General features: G+C 42.3%; 1 protein-coding gene across 1 annotated transcript; it reads right to left on the reverse strand.

Moving 5' to 3' along the window:
* Positions 1–1,534: 1,534 nt before the first annotated feature.
* On the reverse strand, positions 1,535–20,641 carry LOC112220962 (palmitoyltransferase ZDHHC5-B-like). The gene is made up of 13 exons (XM_042303097.1): positions 20,389–20,641; positions 10,097–11,536; positions 9,867–9,988; positions 9,636–9,793; positions 9,025–9,197; positions 8,838–8,940; positions 8,650–8,741; positions 8,303–8,435; positions 8,109–8,217; positions 7,918–8,024; positions 5,076–5,124; positions 4,212–5,040; positions 1,535–3,800 (listed from the first exon to the last, which is right to left on the reverse strand). Exons 2-13 carry the CDS (start codon positions 10,243–10,245, stop codon positions 3,695–3,697), a joined length of 2,130 nt encoding a protein of 709 aa, XP_042159031.1. The 5' UTR covers positions 10,246–11,536; positions 20,389–20,641; the 3' UTR covers positions 1,535–3,694.
* Between the last annotated feature and the right edge of the window lie 3,023 nt (positions 20,642–23,664).

The raw sequence follows: 23,664 nt of genomic DNA on the forward strand, positions 1-23,664 counted from the left end.
ACAGACAATGCCAAAGAGTCTTTGAGACCCTGGGCTATTACTTCACCCGTATGATGATCGGGGAAGTATGGAATTCTTACCCCGCTACACTTCTCTGGCGTGGTTACAATTTGTGAAAGGTTGTGATTGGTGGATAACCTCTGTGCCCGTGTTGTCACGCAATTGGGACATGATTCGACATTGGGCTGACAGAGAAGAGACAGTGAGATGCTGCATTTGTGAAATGTTACAACATTATAACAGAACCTCGATTCTTGTAATACAGGCATTTTCCATATCGAGCTAAAACATAAACTCAAATATATAGAAAAAACTATATATCGCCCAGCCCTAGGTTGAAGTCAGGGCTCTATGCAGGCCAGTCAAGTTCTTCCACACTGATCTCAACAAACCATTCCTGTATGGAAGTCGCTTTGTGCACAGGGGCATTGTCATGCTGAAACAGCAAAGAAGCTTCCCCAAACTGTTGCTATAAAGGACAGAATCATCTAGAATGTCATTGTATGCTGTAGTGTTAAGATTTCCCTTCACTGGAACTAAGGGACCTAGCACGAACCATGAAAAACAGCCCCAGACCATTATTCCTCCTCCACCAAACTTTACAGTTGTAAGTATGCATTCAGGCAGGTAGCGTTCTCCTGGCATCCCCAAACCCAGGTTCGTCCGTCCGACTGCCAGATGGTGAAGCGTGATTTATCACTCCAGAAAACGCATTTTCACTGCTCCAGAGTCCAATTGTGCATGGTGAGCTTAGGCTTGTGTGCAGCTGCTTGGCCATAGAAACCCATTTATGAAGCTCCCAACAAACAGTTCTTGTGCTGACATTGCTTCCAGAGGAAGTTCGGAACTCGGTAGTGAGTGGAGTGTTGCAACCGAGGACAGACGATTTTTACACGCTTCAGCACTCGCCAGTACCGTTCTGTGGACTTGTGTGGCCTACCACTTGTCGGCTGAGCCGTTGTTGCTCCTAGATGTTTCCACTTCACAATATCAGCACTTACAATTGCCCAGCTCTAGCAGGGCAGAAATTCAACGAACTGACTTGTTGGAAAGGAGGCATCCTATGACAGTGCCACATTAAAAGTCACTGAGCTCTTCAGTAAGGCCATTCTAGTACCAATGTTTGTCTACGGAGATTGTATGGTTGTGTGCTCGATTTTAAACACCGCTCAGCAACGGGTGTGGCTGAACTAGCCAAATACACAAATTTGAAGGGGTGTCCACATACTTTTGTATATATGGTGTATCTAAATGGAAACATCTAACCTTCCCAATTATCGATGCCTTAAATTATTGAAGTGAAAATGCCTTACACCGCCATCTCACTCATTCATCCATAACAGTTTTACTGTGACTGCAGTGAGTTTGTTTTACTTTTACTTTCATGTTCTGATGCCTTTTGGGTCACATTTCACACCAAAGTATTGAGTCAAACTGACAGTTGGTATAATCTGTTCTGCCAAAAGTGAAATAAAACTTATCCTCCCAGACCCCTGCCATACTCTCGGCTGATTTTTGATTGAAGACAGACACGTTTCTCCATCAGGGCAACCTTTTAATCTGAGAAGACATCTTTAAAAACCACATCATAAGGCCATTTTGGAACTGTCTTTTTCATATTCATCATTGAAGTAATTTGTGACACTCTTTCCATTCAGCACAGCTTACAACAATAGTATTCTAATTTACTCATGTATATTCACTTCTTCACCACCAAAGTAAGTCAGACTTTCTCCAGTCCTGTATGTCTGACTTTTTGTGCCATTATGATGCTTAACTATTGTCATCATACATATCAACCGGGTGTGCATTTGGCAAGGATATTCTCTCTCTCACACACACACACACACACACACACACACCTAAACGAGGGGGACGCACACACACTGACTGGCCATGCTGCTGTTTGATTGGTTGGTGGGATAGTCTACTTTGTGTGCTTCAGAACATAACATGTGTTATATTCAGCTAGCTTTGACATTCCAACTCTCATAGTTTTGGATTAAACATAACACCACCTCTCACCCACACACACCTCTGTGTATCTGACCATGCCTTCCTAAATGTATTTGTGGCCAAAATGTTAAATTGTACCATATAGAGATTCAAAATAAAGAAATCAAGAGGCCAGAATATCTACAAAACAAACTAAAATATAACATTGTTATCTGGCTGTAGTCATAGGAAATACTGTAAAAAACAAAATGCTTAGTTTTACTACAAATGGTATCAAGGCAAAAAAAACAATCAAAACAGTCCTCAATTTCAACCCCCTCCCAAGACACATCATATATATTTCTATTAACAATAAGACATTACTATAGAATATCTATAATTATACCATCTATAAATAAACCACCCCCCAGAATTTGATTTCTTGGAATTGTCCAAGTACATTAGAATTTAAGGACAAGGCACTATGACAGCGATGTGGGCTCTGGGTTATAAATGACCCTTCTGAGAACAGATCTAGGATAATCTTAACATCCCCTAGTCCTAACCATTAGGGTCAAAAAGCCCCATTGTCTAGGGGCAACTTCATCCAACTCCAGGACGTAGAGATCGGTTTGGAATTGTGTTAAGAGCGCAATGGTTTCCCTGTGTGCTCAAATAAATAAGCCCCTCCCACCATAAACCCATTTGGCTAGACATCTTTATAAGGTTTTTCTAGCATTCGATTGACAGAAAACATTGCGAACATCAAAAGGACAATCATTTAAAACTACAAACAGAGAATTTGAATAATGTATCAATAAAAAACATTGAGTGTACATTCCACAAAGAGGCTTGTGCTGTATTTATGATTCAGAATTTCTATTTTCTTTGTGGCTTTCAACATCCTCAGTGATGTCACTTCAGCTGTCCGTCAGAGAGGATCATCACATTGGATGAATATTCCATCGAGATCTATGACAGGCTGAAGCAGCCTTCAATCAAAACAAGCGACCAGTCTAACTAACTCACATTAACAGTTTGTCACAAAGCAAAATAAATTATATCTTCATCATCTGACCCAATAATTCTTAAAGATTGTTTTAGACATGTATATAAAACAAATAAAGCTTTGGTTTTTTAGAAAACTAAAATTAAATTATAGTGGTTGAGGCATCATCACTGCAGACTAACTAATTAATGACTACTGTGGAGTGGGGATCCATTGTGATTGATCCATCTGTATGATGGAGCAGGAAGTCTTGAACCACAGAGTGCCACGATTGGTCACCAGTCCATATGCTCCCTCAGGCACCATACTGATTGGTTAAAAAGCCTTACTTCCTTCCAGGATTATATTTTATCGCATAAATTCTCCATGTGTTAATGTACCAAAACAAATCATATTTTTTATATAAGTGTTATAGAGAGAGTTTAGTACCCAGCAGTCATAATAGCATTTATGTTATACAGTCTATGGCTCACAGAGAGGCCGAGGTAAGGTTGTCCCATTCCAACACTGATCAACATCCAATATGAAAGATTGGCAGATAAAGATGGCCAGTTGCACTATAAGGATAGGAAGGTAATTGAAATACCAGTGAGCCAACACACCTCTATTCCACTATCCGACTCCATATTGACCATTGTGTGGGTGCATTTTAGTGAACATCCATCTTGAAGCCCCTCAGAGTAAGAAAATTGGAATCTGTCCAGTGGAACAATCTTCTTTCTATCATTGGCCGGGGCAGACGTCTGTCACTCAAACCGATATCTCATAGGTTGTCCCTCCGACGCCAGTCACCTTTTTCACCCCGCCCCCTGGTTTAGATGTACTGTGATTGGCCAAGCCTGGGCGAGATGTGGATCTGATTGGAAAGTCGGCGGGAAAAGGGGGAGGGGTAAGGATGCAGATGGGGTGACGGAGTGAGAGAGAAGAGGTGAGTAGATCTGAGTCAAAAATAGACTGTAATAACAAGACTTATGATAAGGTTACAAGAGTAAAAGGCTCATTGGGGTGGAGGAAAAGGGCACAGAACAGACAGGAGTGAGAAGACAGTAGCAGTAGACACAATTCAAACAGATATACATCCCACTAGTTACACCTGAGCATAGTTCTTATACACATTAAAAACACACTCCAGCAGAAAAACTTACTGATACCAAGAGGAGAAAAAGACTCACACAGATCAGGGAGGAAGAGGGTTCACATAGATCAATCAGGGAGGAAGAGGAGGAGTACGAAGAGTACCAGGCTTGTGGTTCAGATCTCTACTCACTGTGGAGCCTGGGTCCCTCCGATTCCGCCCCCTCCCGACAAACCACCTCCTCCCATTGGCCGAGCCTTGTGCTGGAGCCCTGCCTCTCGGGTGTAGGAGAGAGACTGCCCCAGGGAGGGGCCTCGGGGCGGGGGGGACACAGGGGGGTCAGGGGAACAGGCACGGGGGGAGGACGGAGAGGGCTGTTCAGAGACTGGAGGAAGGGGGCGAGAGGAGGAGGCACGGAGGTGTGGGTGTCTGGTGTCCTGCTGGAGGAGGTGCGGTGTCTCGGGGTGGGCAGTGTGTGGGGGAGGAGTCGGCAGGGGCGGGCTGATGGCGCGAAGGTACGCCCTGTGGGGGGAGGAGAAAGAGGCAGAGCCCTGGAGCAGCTGGCCCTCTCTCTGCTGGGCCATCTGTGCAGAGAGGAAGGGCGAGGTGTACCCCTGCAGGGGCGCATCCCCGACCCCGGGGGCCGGCAAGGAGAAGGTCGTCACCGGGGGAAACGCTGCGGGGGTGTGGGGCTTCTGGGGGGACAGCTCATGAGCAGCCGATTCAAACTCTGGGCTCTCGGACGGTGTCAGCAGGCTGTCGTAGGACAGGCTGCCATTCCGAGGTGTCTGATTGGCCAGGCTCTTGTAGCTGGTGTCGGTGGTGCCCTCTGATTGGAGCGTGCCCAGAGTATTGTGGTGCGTGTGGGCAGAGCGCATGCTGGAGGACAGGGAGCCACCGGTGGACAAGACAAGAGATGAGGGGTAGGAAGTGTACGACCGCCCCCCTAGGGAGTACCCGGAGATGCCCCCGAGACGCCACCACCCGTCCCGCTGGTTCCCCGGGGCCCTCGCCCCTTTCCCTTCCCCCTTATGCACCCCCACACCTATTATCGACCCCCATCAAGGGTGCTGGGCTCAGACCGATAGCTGGGCTGGCAACTCGACTGGAGGATGGAGGGAGAGTCCAGACTGTCCCCACAAATCATCTGGAGAGAGAGAGAGGGAGAGGTGGTGAAGGTAATGATAGGAGAGAAGAGCAGTAAAGGTGAAAAAAGCAACAGTGAAGGTAAAATGAAGAGCGTGAAGGAGGATGGGAACGTATGTTACAAAGGGATTACTTTGAGGAGACATTCCTCAACAGAAGACAACATAGAAATTTGTACAGATCACAGTTTCTACAGAGAGCCAGCAGGGGAGGATGAAGGTCTACTGGTGCATCATATTACCAAGAACACTCACCCTGCAAAATAACATTAGCGCCACAAGAACAGAAACATAGAAATCTATAAAAATACCGGCATTCATGTAAATGCAGAGTCAGGGGGGAGTCACAAGCATACACCTTTTTACAGACATAAATGGACACACACACACACGACACTAACTGAGACTTACTGATCAACTGATGGCCACTGAGTGATCAATTCAGAGTAAAAACAAAAAAAGAGGGGGATGGAGTTAAACAAAGGAATGAAGAAAGGCTCAGACCTCAGAGAGGGGTCTCTGCTAGTCCCACCTGGATGCCCTAGTCTTAATCCCACCCAGCCTTCCATAGCTGAGCTATCAACTTATTTGACCCTGTGTTTAGGAGAAGATTATAAACTAAAGAATTAGAGCTACGTCATCTCAGGGAATGGATCTCACGATGTCGGTCATCTCCAATGTTAAAGGTCTGGACTGCGTAAGAAATGTGTCAGTATGTATACACTCCTCTCCATATGCATTTGGACAGGGTAGCTAAATTGTTACATTTGGCTCTATACTCCAGCATTATGGATTTGAGAATAAATGGTTCATATGAGGCGACAGTACAGAACTTTTATTTGAGGGTGTAACTGACAGTTAACCTGTAAGTCTATGTCGTTGTTTTTTGTTTGAATTGTTTACGTGTTCACTATGCAGGGGAAATGACAAGTGGAACGACGTAGCTAATAACTGTTGTAACGGGAATTATTATCGTAGCAACACACTTTTGGAGTGAAGGCAATCCCACACTGTGTTAGCTAGGTTTTTCGTGTCTTCGGGTGTAGTTCGTAAAGGCTGAAGTGTGTATGTTAGGACGGTAACGCTATAATAATAAAGGCTGATGAAGTGTGTATGTTAGGACGGTAACGCTATAATAATGAAGGCTGAAGTGTGTATGTTAGGACGGTAATGCTATAATAATGAAGGCTGATGAAGTGTGTATGTTAGGACGGTAATGCTATAATAATGAAGGCTGATGAAGTGTGTATGTTAGGACGGTAACGCTATAATAATGAAGGCTGATGAAGTGTGTATGTTAGGACGGTAACGCTATAATAATGAAGGCTGAAGTGTGTATGTTAGGACGGTAATGCTATAATAATGAAGGCTGAAGTGTGTATGTTAGGACGGTAATGCTATAATAATGAAGGCTGAAGTGTGTATGTTAGGACGGTAATGCTATAATAATGAAGGCTGAAGTGTGTATGTTAGGACGGTAATGCTATAATAATGAAGGCTGATGAAGTGTGTATGTTAGGACGGTAACGCTATAATAATGAAGGCTGATGAAGTGTGTATGTTAGGACGGTAACGCTATAATAATTAAGGATGAAGTGTGTATGTTAGGACGGTAACGCTATAATAATTAAGGATGAAGTGTGTATGTTAGGACAGTAACGTTATAATAATTAAGGATGAAGCGTGAATTCATGCCAGGAATAAGAAGCGTGACGTTTTGGATTTCCTCCCTTCTGTAATAAGCAGCCAATGAGGTATTTGTCCTTTATTCATGTGTTTAATCTGATACTGTTATATATCCGGCTAAACTGTTTTTATGTCTGTAAGCACTTCAGAGTTATATCAAGCTAATAAGTCACTCATAAGATAAGGAAGTTGTAAGAGTGTGCTTAACTGTATTTTCATTTACTTTATAGTTCTCACGGAAGGTGATAATTCTGACTGAAACTACAGAATAAAGCCGCCAGTTAAAATCAAGGAACGGTTGTGCTCATGGTTACCAGAGGGAGCTACAGAGGGTATTTTCATACATGTGTTTTTTTTTTACCATTTAGAAATTAATGTACTTCATATAATTTTAAGATGTCACAAGTAGTTGGACAAAACTCACTTATAGTGTATTAAAGTAGTCTAAAGTATATTTGGCCCATATTCCTTGGACACTGACTTCATCAAGCGTGTGACGCTACAAACTTGTTGGATGCATTTACAGCGTGTTTTGGTTGTGTTTCAGATTATGTTTTGTCCAATAGCAAGTGAATTGGCAATAAAGTGCTTTCATTTCTAAACGGTAAAACAGTTATGTATGAAAATATCTTCAAATAAAAAAGGTGACATTTTGTACTGCCGCTTCATATTAAAACATATTTAATTGCAAATCCCAAAATGCTGGAGTATAGAGCCAAACTAAACGTTTTAGCTTCAGCGTCCAAATACATACAGAGTAGGGCCAGGATCGCGATACTCGTTAGTATCGTGGCAAGGAAACAAAACACAAAGCGGATTTAACTTCTTTAGGAAAACAGCTTTAATATTGGGAACAAACATCATTATGTTGTAAACCAGAGTCGCATGTATTTATTTTCCAAACTATAGCACACAATATTTTACATCCAGCAGGTTTTTAAAGGACCAAAGAGTGGTCTGCTTCGTGTTTTAATTTTTCAAAATATATTGTGATAGTGGTATCGTCACAGCCCTAATATGGAGGGGAATGTATGCATGTGTATGTCTGTGTGTGCATGCGTGCGTACCTTGTTTGGGTGTGTCAGAGCTGTGTGGTTCATCTGTGGGCTGCTATAGGCCGGCCGGTACTTGTACATAGATGGAGTGGGCGGCCCGTCAGACAGCAAGCTGCTCTCTGATTGGAGGAAAAAAACAACAGTGTTTAAAAACTACACAACGCCGTGGGATACGGGAGTGCTTGTGTGTGTTCACTGCTCACCCTCGGTGTCAGCGCGGGGCAGACCAGGATAGCGGAGCTCCGGTTTGGGAGGAGGTGGAGGCTCTGCATCAGCTGACTGGCTCTCCATCTGCTCTAAACTGCTCTTAGACTGACAGGGACAGGAAGGAACAAGACTGTTCATACACACGAGAGACGGCTAAGAGTTTATTTTGTGTGTGTGTGTGTGTGTGTACCCTGGTGCTGTGGCAGTCGTTCTGGATGCCGTTGTCCAGGACTTTGGCTTCTAGCTGGGCCTCGGAGAGAGGAGGGCGGAGGAAGGGAGGCTGCACCTCCGCTGTCTGTTTGCCCCGCCACCGCCCCACATACCTGACAGAGACAGCAACACACACATGAATGACTTCCCTGAAACATACACCAACTTCATACTACATTATACAGTAGAAATATTATTATATAGATATTTAGTTAACCACCATAACAGTGAGGCTATACTGAGTTCCTTACCCCTGAGGGTCTTGTTCAACCATAAGCTGCAACAGCAGAGGAAATGAGGAGGCATGAAGGAGAGACGGTCGCTAACCTGGGAGCCTGAGCGCTACAGAGCACGTGTGAGATGTTCCTCAGACAGCCATTGGTGAAAGGGTTAACGCCACCCCTAAACTTCCCTGTGACCTAGAGAGAGAGAGCGCGAGAGAGAGATGGTCTATTTTTAGATCATGTCAGCCCTCTCAGAGGAAAACACACCAAGACCCACACAGACAGACGTACCTGCTCGTTAGTGGTCCTACCCCGAGCTACCAGTACCATGTGAAAACCAGTAAGACCTGCTACTGGGATGAAGAAGAGGCCAGCAACACACATTGTAGCCATACTGGGAACACACAGTTAAGGACACCAACACCAGCGCAACAACTAGCGCGCGCCAGTGTGTGTGTGTATGTGTCAATAAGGATACGTGACAGCGGAGTGAACCCTGTCCAGCTGGTGCTGGTGGTGGAGGATGTAGAGCAGGCCGAAGCCGAACACACCCATGATGTGGATCGTCAGGGACAACAGGAACAGGAAAAAGTGACGGTAGTTCCTGCGCCCAATACAGTTGTTGACCCATGGGCAGTGGTGGTCAAAGTCCTGCCAGGTCACACACAGGTCAAAAGTCACAAAAGGGTCAATAGAGGAAAAAAATTAAAATTAGAATCAAATAACTGATGTTTCTCTGATATTTCTACTGTTGCCACGGACAACATGTTATAACACAGTTGTCACCCGTTATACCACCTGTAGTGTGAGCTAAGTGGCAGTCTGTAGAAGTACAGGTCTGTGTGTGTGCGCGTGTGTGTTTACCTCCACACAGTTGTCACACACAGAGCAGTGTGAACAGCGGGGCGGTCTGTAGAAGTACAGGTCTGTGTGTGTGCGTGTGTTTACCTCCACACAGTTGTCACACACAGAGCAGTGTGTCTTTACAGGTCTGTGTGTGTTTACCTCCACACAGTTGTCACACACAGAGCAGTGTGAACAGCGGGGCGGTCTGTAGAAGTACAGGTCTGTGTGTGTGCGTGTGTTTACCTCCACACAGTTGTCACACACAGAGCAGTGTGAACAGCGGGGCGGTCTATAGAAGCGGCAGCTGGAACACCACTTCATCCGGACCTGAATGCCCTTGATATCCACTGTCTTATAGAGCGGAGCGCGGAAATCATCCTCTTTATCCTCATCCTCTTCCGCTGTGAAAACACACGCACAAACCTTACACACTTTCTTCACACCTAAGTCATTTATCTTTAACACTCTCCTTACCTCTGGGAAAGACCCCTGGGTCCATAAAGGTGGCCATGCAGAAGTTGGCGAGGGTGAAGAGGAAGACCACAGCGTTATAGATGGGAACGACGGAGGAGACATGCTCTGACAACCACGGACACCTGGAGGGAGAGAGGGATGGGAAGAGAGATACAGAGATATAACATGGAATCTAATGTGTGTGTGTGTGTGTGTGTGTGTGTGTGTGTGTGTGCGTGTGTCTTACTCACGTGAAGCAGAAGAAGAGTGTGGTGGAGGCGACCAGAAAGGTGGTTGCCGCGGAGACGGGTACATAGCGGCTGGGGTGGAACCGACGGGGAGAAGAAGAGGCGGGGCCACCCACTTCTCCCCCTAGCCCCCCACTACTAAAGCCCGGCATCAGAGGGAGAGAGAAAGAGAGAGGTAGAAGGGGTATATCTAAAGAGAAGGGTGGTGGACGGGTCAGAGAGAACACCTCGGTGTCCGTATGGGACAAGGGAGCATGATGATAGAAGGGAAGGATCTTAGGGACCAGCACTTGTAATATTACACAAAGCAGCCGTTTGGGAGAAACATCTTAGAGAAAGCTAGCCAGATATTTGCACTTCAGCCAATAAAACCACTTAAAAACTAAAATAATGATTTTATAGTAAAGTCTACACCTTTGTTTACATGTGTGTAGAACTTTGCAGGTATATATTAGACTATATAACTTTTACACATCTTAAAAACGTTACACTATGATACAAAAATAATTGTGACTCTTAGAAATATTTTTATATGGCTTCATGTAACCTTATTTGGTTCAACAATATAAATAAATCAACAAAATCTCTCCTGTGTAGCGCAACAAAGACCCACACAACGAACTGCTTGAACAACCACTTTCTGACCTGGTGAGACAACAAACCAACCCTCCACAGGCATTGAACACTAACTTGCTATAACGCCTCAGCTATTACTCCTCAGCTATTACTCAGTGCTTGAGTGTTAACAGTTGTCCATTTACAAATTCTGGTAAGGGAAATGTGGGGCAGAAATGAGGAGGTAGTAACAGGACATCCTATGAAACAGCAGAACAGGGTTCTCTAGCAGAGCAGTGACCATCGACTGAACTCTGGTCTTAGAAAAGGTGCATCTAGGCACTGAAATGTGTGTTTGTGAGATAGCGAAAAGTGCGACAGAATGCTTGCAAAGGGGAGAGTTCAAGGCTCTATATCCTGCGGAGGCAGCAGCGGTTGAGACAAACAAAAATCTAAACTTTAAGCCAGTCTTAAAGCTGCCCAGCAAAAATCCACTTGCAGCTTTTTCAAACATTAAAACTTGTACACAAAAGCTATTTAAAATGTTGTATCCACTATTTCAGTACTCCGTCAATATGAAAGAATGGTGAGATCAGTCTTGTTGGGTCAACTGGACCAATTAGCTGTTATCTAGCGGTTTTGTTCAGTCTGTGACAATGCAGGTCAAATCAATTCATCCCAAACAGCCTAAATCTGTGTCGCCATGGTTTCGCCGTAAACATGCCTCTATTCCCATGATCCCTTTAAAATGGAGCCCTGCAGAAATAAGAATAAGCCACTCAGACAACTGCAGGTCCTCTTCTTTCTCGCCCGCTTTATTTCTTCGCACACACTCAAGTGTTCTGTCACACACCGTCGTTGTCTATTAGGCCAATCGGAGGGCACCTCCTGAAACAGAAAGAAATGGAGAGCATGTTACACAACTACTAGATTACATCAATAACATTAACCAACACCACAAACTTCAACCATTAGTAATTACACACACACACAATCACTAACACAAATGCAGCCATGAAAAACATAGTAGTGGTGCAAGGTATGACAATAATTCTTTACATACTGTAGCTAGTTGTTGCAAGCCAGAGCAGAATTGTGCATGTCTCGGGAGTGGCAGGTTGTGTGTTGAAACCTGACCATTTCGTCAACTCTACTCCATTTTCATTTTACAACACTGACTAACCAGGAAAAGGGTGTGTCTAAAAGAATCTTTCTTCCTTACACACACACACACACAACCTTTCTCTCACACTCCTCTCCCTCTCTCTCTCTCTCTCTCACACACACACACACAGGTATTCATAACAGAACCTCCTATCCACACAGATCTCATGTTATCACCTGAGGGAAAAGTCCTGTTCCATTAGAACACTGAAAACAGATCTTAGGTAATAGAGAGCAATAGTAATGGCGTGTTTTTGTAGGCCCTAACGGAGGCTAACTCTGCCATGGCTTGTTGGCCAAAGCCTACAAAGCCTGGTAAACACAGGCTTAGGAGATCTTATACATTTTGTTCTGAGAATCTTAAATCAGCTAACATCACTTTTTGCAAATTTTGATGCATAAGCACAAAGGCTTCATAATTCATACATGTCATGTTAACTGTCTGATATTATCTCATAGAACAAAATAAACACAACCATGAGGTTTCATTTCAGTTTTTCTAGGACTACAAACTGGCTAGGTTATAGGTGCATTTTATGGTATAATGATCAAACTCGGTAAACTAATACTATAGTAGATAGCTTAAGGAACATTGAAGATTGGAGGCAGTCTGGGGAGCCTGTCAGTCAACAAGGGTGGCCATTTTAAAGAAATGGCTGCCAGTCAGACCCCATTTAGACAACTAGTTGATTGTTCGGTCGATAGGCTGTTGGTCAAGCGGTAGCAACAATTTATTTTTGAATTTCATGGTGTACAAGACACCAGTCTGTCTGGCGCCTGTCTGAGTGGACTGATCCATTGTGGAGGCCGTGGGGATGGCACAGTCCATCACTAAGACATGTGCTACTGAAATTGTATATGGTTATATTACTAAAAACAATGGTGCAACACTAATAAAAATGATATTTTATAACAAATGCACCTTCTCCCGCATTGGATAGCGGTCATTCTGAACGAATCAGTGCGCTGTTGAATTGGCACCTAGTCCATGTTGCTATGTGCATAATAGCAACGTTATCCAGCATATTGGCGTTGAGAACAATGCGGCAGAGGCAGCAGCTGAGTTAGGAGAAGAGAAAACAGCACTTGCCTTAATTGTCTTAGCATAGTGAGGAGAGAGGAAACCAACTTAATTAGGTCTATAATCAATAGCCTAACTGTTTATATATCCTGGCTTTATAAAACTTTAAGCATCAGCAACCACATGTCGGATAAACAATTATACAAATGTGGCTGTTTTTCCATCTTTTCTATGCTGTAAAGGCTTTACACTTTTGTTGTTGTTTGTGAGAGCAAAATTGAAAGATTGTTCTAATACTTTTATTGCATCAAATGGTTGTTTTATACAACAGAAGAGAGTATTTTGTTAACTATTGTGTGTGTCTGTTCCACTGAGGATGGGCCTCTGGGAGATAAATATCCTCTAAGTATTCAGATGTCTTTTCGGTGATAAAAACGAACCATTCCAGAGTATGAGTTAATGTTTCTGTTCTATACTGTACCAGGGAGAGATGGTTCCAGTTTGGAGTCGGAGGGACAGACACTGGTCTCTATACAATCAAAACTGTTGACACAGCAGATACTGTCTGCTATGTATTAGTGCACGATGAGACAAGGATATCCCTCCCGGCCAAACCCTCCATAACCCGGATAACGCTGGGCCAATTGTGCGCCGCCCCATGGGCCTCCCGGTCGCGGCCGGCTGCGACAGAGCCTGGGCTCGATCCCAGAACCTCTGGTGGCACCTGGGAGGCCCTACATATGTAAGTTTTGAGTTGGTATCTTTAATGGATAATTTGATAAAGATAAGATTTAAGCATTATTCAACTGTCTACAAAGTCTGGCCAATTGTGCTCTAGAAACTGATTGGAGTGTGTCCACTTTTGGTTAACTTACCCTGACGATGTTACTATAAAAAGCTTTTTGGATTTTCTCTGTCTGGGTACTACATTTGAAATAAAACTGCCCTAAAGGCCTGAAAATGTGTTTTCTTTTTTCCATCCCAGTATGAGAGGAGTTGCTGGATTTATTGAATAAACATTTTTCCATAAAGTTAAAGTGAATTAAGATGGAATCTCGACGTAATTTATAACGTCGTACAAAGCCTATGGTATCCATCAAACTAATTATCATTGCGTGATTAATGTGATGTAGTAAAGTCATTGAAATACTTGGCACGAGAAAACATAATCTAGTTTTATTAAAAAGCGCAAGATGTGTTTAGTAGTCAATGAATGTGGATTTAACTCTGACTGCTAACCTATTCCTTTGGCATGTGAGAATCTTTCCAGAGAAACGCTTGGACCTTTAATTAAGGCTATTTTCTGGGAATTGTGTCGTTAGTATGTGTCGGATTTTACGACTACAGACAATTGTAAATTGGGTTATTTGCAGGGTTTCTTTATCATTTCAATAGCATTGGGTCTATGGTATTGACTAAAATCTGGGTTTCTGATTGGAATTCAACCATTGGTATGTTTTGCCTGGAAAGATACGGCCGCTAGTGTTTGTTTAAAATATAAACTGAACGTTTTAAATTTGGTTATTTGCTTAGTTCAAATTGAAAGACTAATTTATTCAACATAAATAGCGAGGCAATTTCGATGTAACACATTGTCTGTTGCCTAAATGGTCTGCTGGAATAACATATTGAGAATGGAGTCGTATTTAAATAACTGAATCAAAGAAGAGACAGTTAACTAAATCTAATGAATTCTAATAATAGCAGATAGGTAATTGCAATAGAGTTGTGCCCACCGAAATGTGTTTTTTTATTCTTATGGATTTACTGATGTATTTTATAAATTTGGCGCATTACATGTTATTTTTAAGCCGAAAGAGAAGAGAAAGTTGTAAAGTTTGTTTTTAATCTTACGATAGAGGTAAACGCCGAACGTTATGGATTATATTTTTTTCCCCACTGGTAAAAATTGGAGTGTTAGTTATAGCGGCTATATCGGGCTGTAAGGGATTCAGGTCTGAATAGTTGAATCGGAAACTTTTTGTGATAGTTTCTGAATATTGTTGCTTGGTTTTATTGTTTAGGGAACACCAGTGAATTTGAGCAGGAAGTTAATGTATTCTAACATTATAATCTGTTTCCATTACGTGGTACAATGTCCGGTCATTAAAGTGGATTGCAGTTTGAGTTTGATTTGATTTTTACATGGACAGTGCACATTAATCACAGTTGTGTGTGTCTAATGGCAGGGCATTCCAGACATGGGAAACTCTCACAGAGAAAACAGATTGACTAAAGGTGCTTTTCCTTAAGGGAACTATACAGTCACCTCTCATGGTAGACCTTGTGGTTTGGGTTTTCTGTTTAACAAAAGTACTGAGTGGAGGGGGAGCCTGGCCATTTAGAATCTTGAATACAAGACATGCGTCATATTGCAAAAGATTTTTCCAATTTAGGAGCTCATGCTTTCTGAGAATGTAATAGTGATGATAGCTATTGGGCTTCCTATCAAGCACTTTGAGAGCCTGTTTGCAGACAGACTGAATGGGTTTTAACGTTGTAAAGCAAACTTGGGCCCAACTAGTCAAGTAGTATCAGATTTGAAGTACAGTTTTACTACCTCTGTCGTCAAACAATTTCGTATGTATTGGAAATTAACTAGGTTAAATTTGGTTATTTGAGTTACCTTTTTCATTTGCTTTTTAAACTAGAGGTTGGAATCAAGTATGATAACGTGGTACTTCAAATTGGCTACCACCTGGAGCTTTTCCCCTGACACAGACATCTGTAGCTTGGCTATAAAATACCTTTGTCTCGGGGCTCTCAACAAATCATCTAAGTGTGATTCGTCGACCAGCCATTGCAATTGCAAAGCTCTCACTAATAAAGATTCAGTTTAAGTATAACTCTGACCTGTGTGATAGGTTTGTCTCTCCTCATTTGATAATACAGAAATTAACCACCATGTGTTATTATTACTTATAATTTATTTAGTATTGTTTACACTCTTTACTTCAATACTTATATAGGCTACTGTATCAATCAATCATTCATCCGTACAGGTCATCACACAGCATATGAGTCATTCAGGTTTTGAAATGCAATCAAGCGTGTTATAAAATAATGCGATGAATAATTAGCATAAACAATAAGTAAACTGTTCCATTTCGGAAATTGCATTCACAAAAGAATGTGACTGTTTAGTCTTTGCTGTAATAAAGGCTTTACAAAAGTACATAAGACTCTCTGGTAGGCTCATAATTTATTTGGTGTTGTTTACATTATTCCAATCAGAAAATCAGTCCAATGACTTTGTAATCATGGCACACAGCACTTCCTCCTTTTTCTTTATCTCCAATATTTAACATTACTAGTCAAATTTATTCCAAACATCCGACTTCCCCTTTAGCACGAGCTCGTAAATCAGTAAACATTCCCCCGTTTCGGGTTTATTGGTCAGGTCCTCTGCATCCATTTTGCTGTCATGTGTTCAGAGTTTGTTATAACCAATTTATTGATGCGATTATGATATGCTATAAGTCAGGCACTATTGGTCACGTGCATGCAATGCATACATGTGTCACTTAAGGATCAGACCCCCCCCAATTCTCGCCTAAAATGAAATATCCAAATCAAACTGCCTGTAGCTCAGGACCTGAAGCAAGGATATGCATATTCTTGATACCATTTGAAAGGAAACACTTTGAAGTTTGAGGAAATGTGAAATGAATGTAGGAGAATATAACACATTAGATCTGGTAGATATTTCATCTTTGAAATGCAAGAGAAAGGTCAAAATATAAAATTGAAGTTTAGGTGCAATTTAGATTTTGTCCACTAGACGGCAGCTGTGTATGTGCAATGTTTGATATTGATCCAGTGAAGCATTGCAATACTGCACAGTATTTTGTATCAAGTCTGCCCGAATGTGCTGAATTGGTCAATTGATACATTTAAGTAAATAACTATACAGTTCACACAAAAAATATATGGTAATACAAAATATTAGTTTAAACCCCAGGAATGTACATGATGGATCATTAGCTTATACAGTAACTTTCACACGTCTAGATGGCCAGGTGGGGTGGGTGTGGAGCAGGAGAGGCAAGAGACAGCAGGGATTCAAACTGTAGAACCCAGTTCCTACATGTGAATATAAAAATAGATTTTATCAAACAAAACTATGCTACATTTTATCTCTGGGACCCTCAGGATGACAAAACAGAGCAAGATTACTGAATGTAAGTCCATTATTTACCTCCAGAGGTGAATGTATCAAACCAGTTGCCGTGATAAGTTTAGACTTTTACTTTGTGTGAAAGCTGAAAGGTCTAAAAAGTATTATAGGTTAAACGTCTCACTGCTTAACACACACACATGCATACTGATGCCACACAAACTCACTGACCACATTACACTACTGTTACTGTCCATCTATCCTGTTGCCTAGTGAGTTCACCCCTACCCTACCTATAAGTACATACAGTGCACCTTCACTTTGTTACATTACAGCCTCATTCTAAAATGGATCAAATAAAATAAATCCTTAATCCACACACACACACCCCATAATAACAAAACCAGGTTTAGATTTATTTTGCAAATGTATTAAAAGTACAAAACAGAAATAAGTGTTCAGACCCTTTGCTAGGAGACTCGAAATTGAGCTCATGTGCATCCCGTTTCCATTGATCATCCTTGAGATGTTTCTACAACTTGATTGGAGTCCACCTGTGGTAAATTCAATTGATTGGACCTGATTTGGAAAGGCACAAACCTGTCTATGTAAGGTCCCACAGTTGACAGTGCATGTCAGAACAAAAACCAAGCCATGAGGTGGAAGGAATTGTCCATAGAGCTCCGAGACAAGATTGTGAAGCTGCACAGATCTGGGGAAGGGTACAAAAAAAAATGTCTGCAGCATTAGGGGCGGCAGGGTAGCCTAGTGGTTAGAGCGTTGGACTAGTAACCGAAAGGTTGCAAGTTCGAATCCCCGAGCTGACAAGGTACAAATCTGTCGTTCAGGGGTTAACTGCCCCTGAACAGGCAGTTAACCTACTGTTCCTAGGCTGTCATTGAAAATAAGTATTTGTCCTTAACTGACTTACCTAGTAAAATAAATTTTAAAAATTAAAAGGTCCCCAAGAACAAAGAGGTCGCCGTCATTCTTAAATGGAAGAAGTTTGGAACCACCAAGACTCTTCCTAGCGCTGGCAGCCTGGCCAAACTGAGCAATCAGGTGAGAAGGGCCTTGGTCAGGGAGGTGACAAAGAACCCGATGGTCACTCTGACAGAGCTCCAGAGTTCCTCTGTGGAGATGTGAGAACCTTCCAGAAGGACAACCATCTCTGCAGCACTCCATTAGTCAAGTCTTTATGGTAGTGGCCAGACGGAAGCCACTCCTCAGTAAAAGACAAAGACACTCCTACACCATCTTGGCTGTGTGCGTAGGGTCGTAGTCCTGTTGGAAGGTGATGTCAAGAATGTCAAGTGTCACGTCTGGAGGAAGCCTGGCACAATGCTTCACCATCCCTACGGTGAAGCATGGTGGTGGCAGCATCATGCTGTGTGGATATTTTTCAGCGGCAGGGACTGGGAGATTAGTCAGGATCGAGGAAAAGATGAAAGGAGCAAAGTACAGAGATCCTTGATGAAAACCTGCTCCAGAGTGCTCAGGACCTCAGACTGGAGGCAAATGTTCTCCTTCAAAACAGGACTACGACCCTAAGCACACAGCCAAGATGGTGCAGGAGTGGCTTCGGGACAAGTCTCCATGTCCTTGAGTGGCCCAGCCAGAGTTCAGTCTTGAACCCAATCGAACATCTCTGGAGAGACCTGAAAATAGCTGTGCAGCAACGCTCCCCATCCAACCTGAGAGCTTGAGGGCCTGCAGAGAAGAATGGGAGAAACTCCCCAAATACAGGTGTGCCAAGCTTGTAGCATCATACCCTCGAGGCTGTAATTGCTGCCAAAGGTGATTTATTCCTCGAGTCACTATTTCTATTATCTTTAACTCTGCATTGTTGGAAAAGGACCCATAAGTAAGCATTTCACTGTTCGTAAACAAAATGTGTAGACTAAGCATATGACAAATAAAACACATTTGATTGGCTTGACGTGTTGCGAGGCATCACTGATTTACACAGGGTTCCGACCCCTCTTTAGCTCAATTCTGCCATGAAAGCTGGTTTGCAACAAGGCTAGGCTGTATGCACCAATTAATTATGGAGATATGGCCAAGTGAATCTAGTCCAATATGGCCACATGCAACTGGTTGGCAGCCATAATATAAATGGCTGTCAGGGAGGTAATGGACAAAATCAGTGATGCACTATAGCCAAAAGTACTTCTTTTGACATGGCCTAGCAATGTGTGAAATCAAAGTCAACCACTTCTTTCACGTAGTCGCTGTCCGTGATTCAACCCCCAATCACAGCCGGATGTGATGCAGCCTAGATTCGAACCAGGTACTGCAGTGACCCCTCTTGCACACCCGGGAGCCCTTATGGTCAGAAATATTGTCTATATGATTTGTGTGGTTTATTTAGTAGGTAGATATTACAAACAATATCAAAATGACTAATGTTAACACCCTATTTTCTTCTAACAAAATCCAAATGACAGCAGCCATTTTATTAAAATGGTCACCCTGGTTGAATGATAGGCTTCCCAGACTGCCTCCAACCTTTAAAATGTTCCTTAAGGTATTTGTGTACCAAGCTCGCTAATTGTATCATAAAATGCACGATTGAGTATATTTTGTTCTTATGCGGTTATCTATATAATGGAACCTGAGCACCACAATCTTCAACAACCCAGCTAGTTGGCGAAAAACTCTACACCCCCTATGGCAGAGGTGCAAAGGTACATACCGATACAATCAACACCTGATTTACAAATACAAAATCTGTATATAATCTATTCAAAGTGAACACCGCCCATATTAGCACCAGAACAGCCCTACCTTCTCTACACAGACTATTTGTATCTGTGAAAGAAAGGCTGCTGGAGGTTGATGAACGAGGGTATGTGCCCCACTCAATTAGCAGACGACTAATAATCTTTGTAACACACAGTAAATCTCCCCCTTCTTCAATGGCTGTTAATCCTGAAATCTCCCCGTTCAGAGTACCCCGACTCTACTCAGTGTCAAGCCATTGTCACGTTAGCTAGCAAGCCATCTTTTTTCAGCATTACCGTACACCTAACCATAATCAAATTTCCAAACATACTGCCTGTGAGTGACGTCGAGTCTGACAGACAGCACCTCTCTTCTATCAAGTCTGTTCGATTACATGTTCCATCAATGTTAAACACAGCTAGATAACGTTGGACTCAGCCGTGTATGCTAGGTAACTAGCTACCTAGGCTATCAAGATATTGTACTTGTCCAAACCTGCAAATGTAACAAAATGACAAGAGGCTAATATAACGTATTGAGAGCCGTTGTGAAACTGTAAGAAATCTAATGCACTAACGTTAGCTAGCTAGCTAACGTAAACCAAGGCAGGGTAAATTTGTTTGATCACCGCTTGAGACAGTACAACTATAAACTGTCAGTTAAATAAGCTACTTAGATATTATTGGAAGAAGCAGTTCACAAAACAAGCCATACCTGACGTCCAGGGCTGATGTTTTCAAGTACTTAAGAGTGCGTTTCGGTCCCGAGGCTAATTGCTAGTATGCTAGGCCAATGTTGGAATCCCGGAACTGCCCTCGCTCCATTCATTTGGGACATTTGTCCAATCAGTGATTGAGATTAGCGTCATTCCCGGTGAGTCTGCGCTCCTTGTTCTATCTGTGGAGTCGGTGTGGCCTTGGGCGGGGATTACAGACATATTTTGAAAGCTTTCAACATGCCAGAGGTCGCTCGGGACAGTGGTCCCGTTAACTAAAGCAGGTTACAGCTTTGCAACAGAGGCACATCTACAATAGTCTGTCTGAGTACCAGGCTGTATAGCTATCATTCCACTCCTGTCATTTGCGAGAGACTGGCCTTTCAACGTTTAATATCCAGCTATGCATCCTGATTTCCAACGGATTTGCTCATTGGTTGTTGGAAATAACATAAATAGTTTACATGGCAACATGTGGAGCCTAGAAAATAGAATTAGCATTATAAAGCCCCCCCACTACGTTGTCACCATATTGTTTTTTTATTTTTTTATTTAGCTCATTTTGCACCCCAGTACCGCTACTTGCACACTCATCTTCTGCACATCTATCACCCCAGTGTTTAATTTGCCATACTGTAATAATTTTGCCACAATGGCCTAATTTATTGCCTCACCCCCCTTATCCTACCTCATTTGCACACACTGTATATAGACATTCTCTTTTGTATTATTGACTGGATGTTTGTTTATTCCATGTGTAACTCTGTGTTGTTGGTTGTGTCGCACTGCTTTGCTTTATCTTGACCAGGTCGCAGTTGTAAATGAGAACTTGTTCTCAACTAGCATACCTGATTAAATAAAATAAAAAATACATGTTAGAATCACCTTTGACAACGATTACAGCTGTGAGTCTCTAAAAGCTTTGCACCCCTGGATTGTACAATATTTGCACATTTTTTAATTTTTTTTTTCTTCAAGCTGTTAGGTTGGTTGTTGATCATTGCTAGACAGCCATTTTCAACTATTGCCATAATTTTCAAGCCAACTTAACACATACAGTGGGGAAAAAAAAGTAGTTAGTCAGCCACCAATTGTGCAAGTTCTCCCACTTAACAAGATGAGAGAGGCCTGTAATTTTCATCATAGGTACACTTCAAATATGACAGACAAAATGAGAAAAAAAATCCAGAAAATCACACTGTAGGATTTTTTTATGAATTTATTTGCAAATTATGGTGGAAAATAAGTATTTGGTCAATAACAAAAGTTTATCTCAATACTTTGTTATATACCCTTTGTTGGCAATAACAGAGGTCAAACGTTTTCTGTAAGTCTTCACAATATTTTCACACACTGTTGCTGGTATTTTGGCCCATTCCTCCATGCAGATCTCCTCTAGAGCAGTGATGTTTTGGGGCTGTTGCTGGGCAACACGGACTTTCAACTCCCTCCAAAGATTTTCTATGGGGTTGATATCTGGAGACTGGCTAGGCCACTCCAGGACCTTGAAATGCTTCTTACGAAGCCACTCCTTCATTGCCGGGTGGTGTGTTTGGGATCATTGTCATGCTGAAAGACCCAGCCACGTTTAATTTTCAATGCCCTTGCTGATGGAAGGAGGTTTTCACTCAAAATCTCACGATACATGGCCCAATTCATTCTTTCCTTTACACGGATCAGTCGTCCTGGTCCCTTTGCAGAAAAACAGCCCCAAAGCATGATTTTTCCACCCCCATGCTTCACAGTAGGTATGGTGTTCTTTGGATGCAACTCAGCATTCTTTGTCCTCCAAATATGACGAGTTGAATTTTTACCAAAAAGTTATATTTTGGTTTCATCTGTACATATGACATTCTCCAAATCTTCTTCTGGATCATCCAAATGCTCTCCAGCAAACTTTAGACGGGCCTGGACATGTACTGGCTTAAGCAGGGGGACACGTCTGGCACTGCAGGATTTGAGTCCCTGGCTGCGTAGTGTGTTACTGATGGTAGGCTTTGTTACTTTGGTCCCAGCTCTCTGCAGGTCATTCACTAGGTCCCCCCGTGTGGTTCTGGGATTTTTGCTCACCGTTCTTGTGATCATTTTGACCCCACGGGGTGAGATCTTGTGTGGATCTCGAGGGAGATTATCAGTGGTCTCGTATGTCTTCCATTTCCTAATAATTGCTCCCACAGTTGATTTCTTCAAACCAAGCTGCTTACCTATTGCAGATTCATCTTCCCAGCCTGGTGCAGGTCTACAATTTCGTTTCTGGTGTCCTTTGACAGCTCTTTGGTCTTGGCCAAATTGGAGTGTGGAGTGTGACTGTTTGAGGTTGTGGACAGGTGTCTTTTATACTGATAACAAGTTCAAACAGGTGCCATTAATACAGGTAACGAGTGGAGGACAGAGGAGCCTCTTAAAGAAGAAGTTACAGGTCTGTGAGAGCCAGAAATCTTGCTTGTTTGATCAAATACTTATTTTCCACCATAATTTGCAAATAAATTCATAAAAAATCCTACATTGTGATTTTCTGGATTTTTTTTCTCATTTTGTCTGTCATAGTTGAAGTGATGATGAAAATTACAGGCCTCTCATCTTTTTAAGTGGGAGAACTTGCACAATTGGTGGCTGACTAAATACTTTTTTGCCCACTGTAACTGTAATTAGACGACTCAGGAACATTCAATGTCGTCTTGGTAAGAAACTCGAGTGTATATTTGGCCTTGTGTTTTAGGTTATTTGTCCTGCTGAAAGGTGAATTAATCTCCCAGTGTCAGGTGAAAAGCAAACTGAACCAGATTTTTCTCAAGGATGTTGACTGTGCTTAGCTCCATTCCGTTTCATTTTTATTGTGAAAAACTCCCCAGTCCTTAACGATTAAAAGCATACCCATAACATTATGCAGCCGCTTGAAAATACGGAGAGTAATACTCAGTAATGTGTTGTAATGGATTTGCCCTAAACATAAGACTTTGTATTCAGGACAAAAAGTGAATTGCTTTGCCACATTTTTTGCAGTATTACTTTAGTGCCTTTTTGATAACAGGATGCATGTTTGGAATATTTTTTATTCTGTACAGGCTTCCTTCTTTTCACCCTGTCAATTAGGTTAGTATTGTGGAGTAACTACAATGTTCTTGATCCATCCTCAGTCTTCTCTTATCACAGTCATTAAAAACTCAGTAACTGTTTTAAAGTCACAATTGGCCTCATAGGGAAATCCCTGAGTTAGAAAGGACACGTATCTTTGTAGGGACTGTCCAAAGTGAAATTAATAACTTCACCCTGCT

The sequence above is a fragment of the Oncorhynchus tshawytscha genome, linkage group LG21, assembly GCF_018296145.1.
Source record: "Oncorhynchus tshawytscha isolate Ot180627B linkage group LG21, Otsh_v2.0, whole genome shotgun sequence".
Lineage (NCBI taxonomy): Eukaryota > Metazoa > Chordata > Actinopteri > Salmoniformes > Salmonidae > Oncorhynchus > Oncorhynchus tshawytscha.

What these genes read in the sequence shown, in the direction of transcription:
- LOC112220962 (XM_042303097.1), bottom strand. Translation starts at nt 10,245, where the DNA reads ATGCCGGGCTTTAGTAGTGGGGGGCTAGGGGGAGAAGTGGGTGGCCCC. An exon ending in CCCAGGGGTCTTTCCCAGAG is followed by an intron (nt 9,794 to 9,866) that starts GTAAGGAGAGTG and finishes GTGTTTTCACAG; the next exon opens with CGGAAGAGGATGAGGATAAA. An exon ending in ACGACTGCCACAGCACCAGG is followed by an intron (nt 8,218 to 8,302) that starts GTACACACACAC and finishes TGTCCCTGTCAG; the next exon opens with TCTAAGAGCAGTTTAGAGCA.